The sequence below is a fragment of the Artemia franciscana genome, chromosome 16 (assembly GCF_032884065.1).
Source record: "Artemia franciscana chromosome 16, ASM3288406v1, whole genome shotgun sequence".
NCBI classification, from domain to species: Eukaryota; Metazoa; Arthropoda; class Branchiopoda; order Anostraca; family Artemiidae; genus Artemia; species Artemia franciscana.
In genome coordinates, this window is record NC_088878.1 from 26,904,498 (window position 1) to 26,918,372 (window position 13,875).

The window sequence follows — 13,875 nt, forward strand, 5'->3', positions numbered from 1 at the left end:
TTTTGGGAGACTTTAATTGTAATATGTTAAATGCTGGATCAAATGATGAATGTGACCATCTTTTTGATGTATTTTCTTCTTCTGGGCTACTTCCTTCAATTTTTTTTCCTTCACGTGTTGACCCTTCAAGAAATTCTGCCACTTTAATAGATAATATTTTCACTTCTCATTCTCCTAATTTGAAGTTCTCGTCTGGTCTTGTTTTCACTGATCTTTCTGATCACTTCCCTATTTATCTATCACTATCTGTGCCTAAAACAGAGATTACTGTGGATGAGAAAGGCGAGTCTTCTTTTAGAACTTTTACAGATAAAGAAATTTCTAATTTAATACATAGTCTTCAGAGTAATGATTGGTCTAGTGTTCTTGAAGCTAATGATGCTGATTGTGCAACTAGATTATTTTTGTGTCGTATGGGAACTCTGTTGGATAAGCATTTTCCTCTTGGAGAGAGGCCAAGGATTTTTACACCTAAATGCCCATGGATGTCTAGAGGTCTGATCAATGCAACCCATATGAAGGCGTCTTTGTTCAAGACTGCATGTAAAAGTAAGACACAGAAAGATCTTCTGAAGTATAAACAGTACAAAAATGTGCTCACTTCTTCAGTTCGTTTAGCCAAATAGCTGTATTTTTCACGTCGAATCAATGAGGAGTGTAAAGGGAATTTGCGCAAGGTTTGGACTGTAATTAATGAAGCTCTCTCCCGTAAGAAACTCAAACAATCTTCCCCATCTCTTTATAGGAAAGCTGATGGATCTGTTGTGGATAAAAAATCCATCCTTAGCAAGTGCCTTCAATTCGTATTTCACCACACTTCCCTCAGTTCTCATTCCACCCCCGAGTAGAGTAAGTTGTTTTCCTATGACAGAGAAGTCTTTTTTCCTTTCCCCATGTAGTACTACTGAGATTTCTAGTATTATTTCTCAACTTCCAAGTAGTTGTTCAGTTGATAGTTTTGGTTTGAGTAATAATGTCCTTAAAAAAATCAGTCAGTTTGTTTCTCATCCCATCTCACACATAACTAACCTCTCTCTTTCTTCTGGTTTTTTTTCCTCATTTATTTAAAGTTGCTACCGTTGTACCCTTGCATAAAAAAGGTGATTCTTCTCTAATTTCAAATTACAGACCTATTTCTCTTCTTCCCGTCATCTCAAAGGTTGTTGAAAAAGTAGTGTATCGTCGACTCTCTTCATTTGTATTTAGTACTAATTCGACTGCTGGAAATCCTCTCATCACTAACCATCAGTATGGTTTTCGTCCCTCATTCTCTACCTTGCACGCACTTTCTGATGCAACTGAGTTTGTGCGTGTTAATCTGGACAAGGGCTTGTGTGTTTTGGGTCTATTTCTCGACTTTTCTAAGGCCTTTGATATGGTTGACCACAATGTTCTTCTGTCTAAACTATCTTTATTTGGAGTGCATGGAGTCCCACTAGAATGGTTTAGGTCCTACCTCTCAGAGAGATCTCAGTATGTTTTGGTTAACTGTACTTCTTCCTCTACTTTGCCTGTATTGAAAGGTGTCCCACAAGGCTCTGTGCTTGGACCACTTTTATTTCTAATTTACATCAATGATCTTGTTGATGGTCTTCATCCCCATGTTCACCCTGTTCTTTTTGCTGATGACAGTAACTTTTTCATTGCTGCGGTGGACCTGCCATCTGCCACTTCTATGGCTCAAGGTCTTCTTGATAAAGTAAAGGATTGGTGCTGGTCAAATGGTATGGCTCTTAACAGCCGAAAGAGTGCCATTGTCAACTTCAGGACCCCTTACCGTATGCGAGACGTACAGGAGCCAATTACCCTGACTTTTGGGAATAATATTATACCACAAGCTACTGTGGTGAAATTTCTTGGTGTGTATCTTGACTGTTTTCTTTCTTTCAAACCGCATATAACTCACACCCGTTCCTTAATCCTCCGCCAGTCTTCAATGTTGCACCGGATTAACTCATTTCTTCCTCCTGATATTATGGTTTCTCTTTATTATGCTTTTATTTATCCTTACCTTTCTTATTGCTGCTCTGTCTGGGGTAATACTAATAAATCTCTTCTCTGCTCACTTCAAAGAGCCCAAAATAGGGCAGTGAAGGCTACTTTTCTTCTCCCTCGGCTTTACCCTTCCTCTGATCTTTATAATGATACTGGAATAGCTCTGCTGGATCATATTATAGGTAAAAGTACTCTTTATTTTGCGCATTCTGCTTTTCTAGGTACTCTCCCACCGCCCCTACAGCAGTTTTTCTCACGGACAGGCTCAGGTAGGTACTTTTCTTCTTTACGTAATTCTTCTCGACGATTTATTTTACCAAAACGATCTTCTACAGCAGGCCAGAGGTCTCCAGTATATCAATCAATTCTATTATGGAACTCCATCCCTTCGGATGTCCCTCTTTTTCTTTCTGCAAAGGCATTATTTCGTCGGGTATTTCCAATTCAATAATTTTTCTCTCTTTATTAATCCTTTCCTAATTTGTATGTCTCTTCTCTTCTTTTAAAATCATTTTCAGCTATATGTTAAATCTCCTTCTAAATCTTCTATCTGTTAAATATCCTATCTATTCAATGTCCTTGTCTTGTTCCAGTGTTTTTTTGTATGTATTTTATAATAGTGTTTTATTCTTGTTCTCTGTGGTCCATTACAAGCAAAGCTTCTTGGGCCTAGTAACCACTTTACTTTTGTAATAGTTTTTTCTTTTAGTATCAATAAATTGGTTGATTGATTGATTGATTGATTGAGCAAGTGACGCATAATACATACATACCGAAATGCCTTCCCCCTACGGAAATTAAACACAAAACTCAAATAAAATTCTCAAATTTGGAAAAACTTATTTTCCACAGGGGTTATTTTCCGGGGTTATTTTCCACGGGGGGTATTTTCAGGGAGAAAATCGCCCAGGGGGGAGGAGTAATTACCTAGAACCAAAGAAAATGATAAAGCAAACATTATGCCTCATTTAGGAACCATTATTGCAAAGCTCAGAGGAAAAAGAACTGAAGAGGAAGACCAGTGAAATTCAAAAGAAAAATACACCGTGAATCCTTTGAATATTTGAATGCCACAAATACTAAACCACACTTGTGTCCAGGGGTGGCACCGTGGTTGACCTTAGCTCGGTAATACGGGACACAGAGATCAAACCTGGCTGTAACAACACACTAAAATAAAACAGTGAAAATAAAACAAAAATAAAATAAACGAAAAAAAAATAAAATAAAAACAGTAAAATGTCAGTAAAATAATTCCGTCAGATCAAAACAAAAGAACATAACCGGAATCTCCATGGCCGAAAACCTAATATATGAAACTTACAGTCCTCTGATTTGACCAACAAGGAAATTCACTGTTTTGCATGGGTAGCGCTGATATGTCCTCTTTTTTTCCCCACTGCTAGAACGGCACTAGAACATCGTAGAGAGTTGTTTAAGGGTCCATTTTAGACTAAGAAAAGGTCGAAAGATTTTTTCTGCGTGTGATATATGACGTAATTAAGTTGACCTGATATATGATGTACTTAAGCTGATCTGATATATGACGTAATTGTAGCTCCTTGCATGATTCAATTTTTTTCAGAATTTTTAATATTTTGAAAAACTAGTATTTTATTGAAAACACAAAATCAAAGCAACAAAATACGATTAGGAGCAGAAAACAAAAGCCCTGCTGAAAATAAAAGAATAATTTACAAGGCTATAAACTTTCATCAGCCATGAAATCAGTTGATTTTTAAAATACAATTTAATTCTGTAAAAACTTTAAAAAAGATCAGCTTTCAGTAAGCACTAATTTTTCAGAATCCTAAAAATTTAGGGAATATTACAAGTCAGTTTATATGTACCAATATTGCGGATCCATGTCGCATAAAATGCGAAGCAATAATTTTTGTCGGTTTAAAAGTTTCTTCTTCGCTCTTTACTTTCATCAGAAAAACTTTTCTTAAATAATCTTATTATAAAGATGATCAGCTGAATGTCTAGCCGACTAATATTACTTCTCTTTTTTTTTCAATTCCAATCGTCTGTCATACTTCTTTGTATTGCATTTTTTGAATCACGTATCACGTATTGATAATACTTACTTAAGCAAAAAAGAAATCATAAATGACAAATAAAAAAACCACAACAAGCGGCTTCACAAATCTTATTCTGTCGTTCTTGTGAATAATGAAATTCCTTTAATTGGGTATGTTGAGATACCAAAGATGGTCTAAAATGTTCAGCCAACTGATTCCTACTGGCTCATGGTACCCCAATATCCTTTTGGGATATCTAGAATCTCCCACGTTATTCTTTTGAGTTGTTGCTATTTTTTTTTGTGATCTCTATTTTCGTTGATAATGAAAAATTTTAATATATTTCAAGCCTAGCCCCAAGATTACCTTTCTTAAGCAGAAAACCCTAAACGAAACGGAGCTTGAAAAACAATAGAGAAAGGGAGAAGTGGAAAGAGAACGGGGACGGCGTTCAGAGTAGCATATAATACTTCAAATGAATAAATATAACTAAAACGAAAAAAAAACGAAAAAATAATAGAAATATAGAGAAAGAGATAGAGAGAGATAGAGAGAGAGAGAGAGAGAGAGAGGAGAGAGAGAGAGAGAGAGAGAGAGAGAGAGAGAGAGAGAGAGAGAGAGAGAGAGAGAGAGAGAGAGAGAGAGAGAGAGAGAGAGAGAGAGAGAGAGAGAGAGAGCGAGAGAAGCGGAGCGAGTAGCAAAGAATAATTAAAATGAACAAAAGGGTAGATCAGAATTATTTAGAGAACAAAATAAATGTCATTAAAAATAACCATGTATAAATGATTAATGAATAAACATGACAAAAGGGAAAAAAGAAAACATTAAAAACAAATTGAGGGAGAGAATGAGAAAAAGAGAAGGAATGGAGTAGAGAGTAGCAGATAACACTCAGAGCCCAGAGCAATTTATTAAACAATATATTGTCATTAAGAATAATCATGAATATGTCAAACTAAAAGAAAAAAACAAAAAGGTTACAGAGAAATAGAGAGAGAGAAGGAGAAAGAGATAGGGGATGAAGTAGAAAGTAGCATAGAACAGTTAAAATGAATAGACGTCTCAGAGTTATTTCGTGAACCAAATAACGTCACTGAAATAATCACGAATGGGATAAAAAATAAATACAACTAGATAAGAAAAAAGATAAAAGTAAGCAATACAAATAATAAAAACAGCAAAAGGAATAATTAAAATTCATACTAACCTTAGAATAATCAGTTTGTGATTCATGCTTTGATACTTTTTCAATATGCTCCCACCCAAGGGCCGATTTGTCGACACGATCCGACTGAACGCCAAATTTCCCGCCGAATCCTTGCGTGTAATCTGGGAAAAATTGAAATTTAGAAAAGGACGACATGCTTTCTAAAATCAAAACACGTGATTATTTTATCATAGAAAAATGGCGTCAAATTTTTAGTAATCAAATCAGTCATTTTGACAAGAAGCAATAATCAAAGATTCATTGAGCTGTGTAGCTCAAGTTAGATAGCAATAGAGTATAGCAATAAAGAGGCAAAAAACTTCTTGTGATAGAGTGTGAACAACTTAAGCCAACAGTTAGGAAACCCTGTGGCCTTATCATTTAGGTCTTTTTGATAAACAGTTAGAAGATGCGAAACAAGGGTCCGAGCACTGCTAGACCAGTAGCCGCCAAAGAGTATGAAAACTTCAGAAGAGTGAAAACCGGCGCTAGTTTCAAAAAAGAAAATCACCAACACCATCTAGCATTCGAGCAATTATGTTCCATTGTTTGGTCTACTCTAAACTGCCCTTTAACCAGTAGACCTAATTGCTCAAAATCAACTAGCCTAATTAATCCGCTCCTTCCCAAGGTTAATTAGGACTACCTTATACAGACTAGATTTTGATTTAAAATAATCTTGAATTTTTTTAACTATTGCTTACAGGAAAATTTAGTCTTAATCCTGTAACAGTACAGATAATTATATCGATTATACAGTCTTCGGCGTTTTAAATATAATTACCAAATAGCTTTGAGATAGCTTTTAATCTTAATAAATCAGCAATAACAGCCAGATTAAAGCTAAATGTAGAATTACTCTCAATGCAAAAATACCAAAATAAAAAAATATCAACAATTGGACTAAATCGGCAAAGATCCGACTCTTGAAAGCTTCTCATTCTATTTGATAGAATGATAGATAGAAAAACAAAATGATAGATATCAACCAATCAAAACATGTTTAACAAAAACTGTATAAGCTCTAAGAGCTGATTAAGACCATTTTCCCTCTTATTTTCCGTTCAATCTGTTACTTCTTTCTTGATTTTTTTAGCAAGATTTTCAGTGCATCTTCTTTCCTTATTGTCAGATGCTTTTACCTTATTGGTGATTTCTATCCAGAAAATGTTATCTTCTAAATTTTAGAGTGAAATATACGTGTATTGTCACCTTTTAGCTAAACATCGTTACAGGCATAATTTTTTCTCTTGAAACCTAGGTTATATAAATGTATTTCTAGTCATATTTAGAGTAAATTTTTTTTCTCCACAGCTGGACAAAAAAAACGTTCTAGCCGAGTGGTTAGCGCTCCCAACTTGAAATCCCGAGGTCAAGAGTTCGAGTGCTGGCATCACTGGCTATTTGGTTTGGAAGGAGGTCAATTATGTGACCCTGTAAACCTGGCCAGAGTCAAACCAGCTGTAAATGTGCACCAGCAGAAACCTGAGGAGAAAAGAAGCATCGGAGAATTTGTCCCTAACCACGCCCTCCCGACTGAAGGCATCGAATCAGGAGATCGGTACCTGCACAAGGCACAACAGTATGCAAAGAAAAAAAATACAGCTGGAGTACAGATTTTTGTATAGCGAAATCCTTATCATTTATTTTTTCCAGAGGCACTTCATATGGAAGAGGTAGTTGCATAAACTTCTGAAGACGCTCATTCTATTGGAAATCAGGAGTTCTAGTGCCCTCTTTAAGAGTCAAAGTAATTGGAGGGCAACTAGCCTCACCATGCCCATTTTTTTCCAAATGCATCCGAGAAAAAATTTGAGATAGCTATTTTGCTAAAAATAGTTCAAAGGTCAGATAGCAAACACTCAGGTGTTGACACAACCCCCCAGGGCCCAGGGACAGGCGTTGTAAGTTAGAATAGTCACTAGGAATAGGACTATCCAAAAAAGGGAAGTTACAATTAAATTCCATTATAGTTTTTCCTTTTCTTCTTGGGATCTGCCCCAACAAGCATTCGCGATCTCCACCAACACCAATAACTAAAAACTAATCTACATCAACAACTATATACGCCAACATTCAAAGTCCAGTTTTAGCAAATAGCTACTTTACTCATCGCTCGTTACTGCAATCTCAAAAGAAAGGAAAGTCAAGGAGCCTAAACCTAAACCTTCTGGCAATCAGATGAACTGTATAGTGACGCATAGGGGATACACAGATATACATAAATTCAGTTTTTATACATTATGACATGTAGTCAATTTTACATTTAATTCGATTTATATAATTTATATACTATAATCAGATATTAAATATAATTGAATCATCGTAAAGGCTAAGCAAAAAAGAAGAAAAAACAAAAAAGAGTGCAAACGTTAGACACTGATCTTGACAATTTCAATTATAAAAAAAAAAACGAATACACAGCGATAGTATTTTTTTTTTTTTTTTTGTAACGGACGTTCATTGACACAGGGAAAAATTTTAACGACGCATGCCCTTACATAGGTTCTGAGACCACACTGGTTAAGTAGCCTATGACGCACGACTAAACTGTAGAACGAAAAAAGAAGAAATCAAAAAGACAAAACAACAAACTATCTAAAAGAAAGTTAAGGAAAATAATTTCCAACAAATAATGTTAGAAAAAATTAAACAAAAGGCAAGGAAACAGACGTCATGAATTTTCACTTTTTTCAATAATTTCATTTTTGTAGTTAAAAAAATGTGTTTAATTTAATTCTGTGGTATTGAAATGGCATAGGTAATCGTAAGAATTTTTCAAGCAAAAAAAAAAAAGACTAAAAGACTACAGAAGATAATTTTGGTGTCTTTATATATTCCAGAAAAAAAAACTTTATTTAAAAAGCTCATTTGTGCTCTTCAGAGAATCTACATTTTTTACATTCTCCACAATTCTTACATTTCCACATTTCCCCTAAGTTTCACACAGTTAATGTTTTGTTTAGCCATTTTAAGGTTATTTTACTTTTTGCAATGACTAGTCGTCAACACCGACAATAACAGCCAGTGAATAACGAAAATCAACCACTTATTTTGGCAAAGACCTCCGCTAAACTGTCTTTAGTGCTATCAATTCCAGGAAAAAAAACAAAAAAACACCCATGATCTTTCTTCTGACAAAAAATGCGAAATTCCACGTTTTCGTATATAGGAGCTTGAAACCTCCGCAGTAGGATTCTCTGATATGCAGAATCTGGTGGTGATCTTCATTTATTTCATTTTAATTGATGTTTTGGGGGTGTTTCCCCCTTTCTCGAAAATTGGGCAAATTTTTCATACTCGTAACTTTTCATGGGTATCATTAAACTTGACAAATTTTATATATTTTGAACTTGCATCTATTCATGTATCTATTGTCATAAAGACTCTGTTTCTTATAGTTTTGGTTACTATTGAGCTCCTTCTTACAGTTCTTTACCACGAGCTGTTTGATAAAGAAATATATATATATATATATATATATATATATATATATATATATATATATATATATATATATATATATATATATATATATATATATATATATATATATATATATATATATATATATATATATATATATATATATATAAAAATAAGTTGTCTGTCTGTCTGTGGATCTGTGGATCAGGTGACGTCATGTTTCTGTGTCGGCTGACGTCATGAAATTAGTTGTCGTCATTTTTGCTTTGACGGTAACGTCATTAGACCGAGACAGAGGGAATATAAGTGACGACCGGGAACCTCAAAGAGAAATTACAGACTGGACACCCGGACACAAATCACGACCGGGACACAGGGAATATAAATGACGACCGAGACACAGGGACACAACTACAACAGGGACGCTGGGGGCATAGGCGGGATATATAAATGACCACCGGGACACAGGGATTGTTCGAATAGGAATTACAGACCGGGACACCGGGACACAAATGACGACCGGGACACCGGGACACAGGGAATATAAATGACGACCGGGACACTCAAAGAGAAATTACAAACTGGGACCCCGGGACAAAAATGACGACCGGGACACAGGGACACATCATTAGAATAATGAGGTATAGATCTGAATACGGATTGTTTTTCCCATGGACAATTATATGTTGCATGTTCAAGAGTCAGTAAACCTGACAATCTATTTATATGCACAGACAATGGGACAGCGAAGAATGTTGTATATTCGCATGTTTTACGTAGTTAAAAACATATATTTATATCTATCTCTATTCACAGGTGGGACACAGGGACACAACTACAATGGCGCGTAACGACTTACGCGCGCGGGGGGGCTTGGGGGGGGGGGGGCGCGAAGCGCCCCACCAACTAGGTGTTGGGGTGGCGCGAAGCGCCACCCCAACAGCTAGTATATATATATATATATATATATATATATATATATATATATATATATATATATATATATATATATATATATATATATATATATATATATATATATATGTGTGTGAATACGGGTCAGAGATGTTCTTCGCTGAGGCATCTGCTTTGTATTCATTATTCAATAGCTGAAAATTATCCTCGTTTTTCTTTCTCTCTCGTTTTCATTCTTCATTTCTTTTCGTAAGAGAGAAGCTCTAAGAGGGCTACGACACCCTTCATGGAAGACCAAAGGGAAAATAAAAATCATAAATGGCAGTAGCTACAAACCTTTAAGTACACGGGTTCAGCTGCAACATAAAAATACAGAGGAATTGCTACCAATATTTTGCTTATAAAAAAGATCCTCACCTCAAATGTTGCCAAGATTTTGAACAGAGTAAACAAACAAACTTATGGGGGTCAAAGTCCTTTGAAGTGCTGCAGTTACTGTAGCTCGTGCATTTCATGCAAGTTACAGGGAACTCGTGCACTTGTGTACTGTGTACATGCAGTTCGTACTGGGACTCGTACACTGAAGAGTACTTATGTTGCATCTACAAGCTTTCTGCTTCAGTGACATTCGCGATGGCAGTGGACGGAAAATTCTGGAAATTTGAAAAAAAAACATATTTTCCGAGTCATCACCCCTTTCTCCCTCACTTCTCAGGAAACAGTACATTTCTAAGGAGAAAATACGAAAAAAAGTAGGAAAACAGTGTAAATATTGGAAATTATAAATATATTCACATCTGAGCTGGGGGAATAGTTCCCCCTCCCCCCATAGGATAAGGGACTGGTTGAGACAATACTAACCCTTCTTGGATGTATGCTTATCTGGTTTTTCAACATGGTCCCAGCCAAGCGCTGATTTGTCAACTCTATCTTGCTGAACACCAAATTTACCCCCAAAACCTTGAGAATAATCTGAAAAAAGAATTGAAATAAGAAAACAGAGCACAATAATTTTACACAAAAGATTTGTCCAGGGGTGCCAAACTCAATTATTCTGGTGTTTATTCTTTTATTTATGTGTGTTTATTCTTTCATTTAGGTGTTTATTCTTTTATTCAATTATTCTAGTTTTTCTTTTAAAATGCCATAACAGATTCGTATATATAAGAAATAATGAATGATTTGATGAAATAAACTTAAGGAATGGAATATAACTAAGAAATAGAATATAATTCAATCATTAGGTTAAATTCTAACTAATAGCATATAAAACCCTATATTTTGCCTGGTGTAGGACCTAATATTATTACTAAAAATAAAGTAACAGTGTTCTAACGATCACTATGTGTCTTTTATTTATGGACAACAAACAGAACAACATAGTTTCGAAAGGGTTTTGGTGGACCCTTAAACCCTTAAACAGCTGTGTTAAAATTATTTTCATTCTTTTCCATTTAGAAATAAAATTTGAAGTAAAATCTGAATGTAATTTGAAAAATACTGTAAAGCTTCAAAATAACTGCTGTTGCTTCAATGTTCCTTTAATATAAATTTAAATAGATTGTATATATATTATGTATATTATTACTTTATGTAATATTTACAAAATTGCAACAGTCTGCAGTCATTGCTGTTTTCTTTTCCAAAACGAAATTTACCAAAAATAGGATACCATCTATCCCTATTTCTATCGAACTGGGGGGTTAAAATCTCCTAATAAAAACACGAAATTTCTACTGGGACCCAGTCTTTTTGCTCCTGCAACTGTAAGTAAAATTCATCTAAGTCACTAGTATCTCCGTCATTCGGTGCTACAGGGAATGCCGATACGATAGTTAATTTTGACGTTGTGACATTTCAAGTACCAATTTCCATATTTTTTAAATCATGGATATTATTTTGGCCTCAGGAAAAGCTATGGTCCCGGATACCAGTACAAAACGGGGACCAATACATCTTCTCAAGCCTACAGCGATGCGTATAAGCCGGCTTAGAAGTGGACAGCAAGTCCCTCAGACCTTTAGTAGAATAGAGGCTTAGCGCAACCTTGGGCCCATCTTTGTCACAAAATGGTTTTCAGCAATCGGCGATGCTCTTCTATCAACAAAAGTTGAAATCATGCACAGACAATTTCAAGCCTATTACCTCCGAATCATTATTTCAAGCCTATTACCTCCGAATCATTATGTATTCATGCCTACAGATATTATGGTACTACAGAAAGGCAGCCCATAACAAAAACTAGATATGAAGAGGTTTTTCAGCCCAAAAATGCCCAATAAAACAAACCGAACCCAGAAGGATTGTCCATTAATCAAAATCCATGTGCGGATGCCATGTTGTTTACCGAGCTATAATTTCCTGGAGGGGCTCCAGTCCTCAAGTGGAAATAGAGTTTACCACAAGATCCTAAGTCTTACCGGTACAACTGAAGGGTCGAGGCAGCCCCTTGCAGAGGCTATTGTCAACAGACCTGGATCTTACGCCCTGTCGCAGGTGTTGTCCTATAGAGGATCCTCCCACGATGGTGTTTTGGAGGACAATGCAATTTAACCTATTAATGGGAATGAATTCCACGGGTCGATAAAAATAATCGAATACAACCAAAAACGATGAATTTCTAAAGACATTCTGGGCGGAGGACACCTTCCTCCCACTTGAAGATGACCTGCCTCAATGAAAGGTTTCAGTTTTACTTGAAATACTCCAGTATTATACCGTAAACACAATGCTTTTAAAAAATTGAATAGTTAGGTGTGGAGGAGGAGCGTGCGCAGTTGTATTCCCCTCAGATGGCTTGGTGCTACGGTGAAATATTAGTAGAGGTTGTAGTAGAGTCTGTTATACTAATGAATTCGAATTAGGTCTTAGAAAAAAGATTACCTTTTTGAGAAGTATGCTTTTCAACCTTCTCCACGTGATCCCAGGACAATGCCGACTTATCAACTCTATCGGATTGAACACCAAATTTCCCGCCAAATCCTTTGGCATAGTCCTTCTGTGATTCGTGTTTTTCAACCTTTTCAACATGGTCCCAGCCAAGTGCTGACTTGTCAACTCTGTCTGACTGGACTCCATATTTTCCACCAAAACCCTTAGCATAATCTTTCTGAGACTCGTGTTTATCAACCTTTTCAACGTGGTCCCAACCAAGGGCTGATTTGTCAACTCTGTCTGACTGGACTCCAAATTTTCCGCCAAAACCCTTAGCATAATCTTTTTGGGATTCATGTTTGCCAACCTTTTCAAAATGATCCCATCCAAGCGCACTCTAGAAAAAATGAATATTGAACTAGTGAGGGATCACTGGTTTTAAACGGACCCATAGCCACTACTCTTTTCTTCCTTTTTGGTTTTTACGTAACAGGGATTGCTTAGCTTTGGTTGTTACATAATGAGGTTTGTTTACTTTTAGTTGTAATACAAGAGGTTTTATTAGAGTCCACTAGTCAAGCGGGAAGTTTTTTTTTAAACATTTTTAGACAAGACGTATTATAAGCTGTTTCAAGACATTCCAAGACGTTCTTTGAGACATTTTTCTTCAAAACATTTTTCAAGACGTTTCAAAACATTTCAAGAGGTTTTCTAAGACATCTTTCTTCAAGACGTTTCAAGACATTTCGATACTTTTTTTTCAGACATTTTTCTTCAAGACGTATCAAAACGTTTTTGAAGACATTTTTCTTCAAGACGTCTTCAGAATTTCCTTCCCTGTTATGTAATAGGGAATGTTTACTTATATTAAGGACGACCTAACCTTGCGTGACATGCTAGACGTCTGGGACCCACTAGTGGGGAACCATCAAAACTCCGGACCTTAGCAACCAATTTCAACGGGGGACCCCTAGCGAGCAATTCCACTGGGCACTAGAAAACCCACCGGGCCCTTAGCATCCAATTCCACCCGAGTGGGGGGATGACCTAGTGAGCGATTTCATCCAGCAGCTGCTTATTATGTAATGCGTTTTGTTTGCTTTTGGTTGTTACGTAAAAAGAGTTGTTAGAGTCCGTTAGACAAACGGGGAATCCCCAGTTGTAACTGAGAGGGATACAAACATTGGTTGGAATACAATACTTCAGGAAACTTCATTTTCTTTCAAGGCATTTTTGCTTTATTCTCAGGGAGCTTTTATAATCTAAAGATTTTGTCTGCATTAGGATTCGAAAGGGATAGGACTGTTATGGAATGGAGCGCAAGACAGGTGAACGACGAAAGCATTTCTAATATTATAATTTGGGGGATACTTTCTACATAATAACCTATTGCACGCACACAGAAATCCCTGCCCACCTTCTAGCACGATGAAA

General features: G+C 36.1%; 2 protein-coding genes across 2 annotated transcripts in view; one reads left to right on the top strand and one right to left on the bottom strand.

The window, feature by feature from the left end:
• Window positions 1-13,875, top strand: part of LOC136037296 (calponin homology domain-containing protein DDB_G0272472-like) — a 198,847-nt gene that overhangs the window by 44,369 nt on the left and 140,603 nt on the right. The window lies entirely within an intron of this gene.
• The window catches only part of LOC136037294 (src substrate cortactin-like), a 58,903-nt gene that overhangs the window by 20,408 nt on the left and 24,620 nt on the right, over window positions 1-13,875 (bottom strand). Inside the window, exons 4-6 of the mRNA XM_065719936.1 lie at window positions 12,451-12,838; window positions 10,429-10,539; window positions 5,227-5,348 (exon numbers count right to left, since the gene is read on the bottom strand). Coding sequence (XP_065576008.1) covers window positions 5,227-5,348; window positions 10,429-10,539; window positions 12,451-12,838 — 621 coding nt within the window. The remainder of the gene's footprint in view (window positions 1-5,226; window positions 5,349-10,428; window positions 10,540-12,450; window positions 12,839-13,875) is intronic.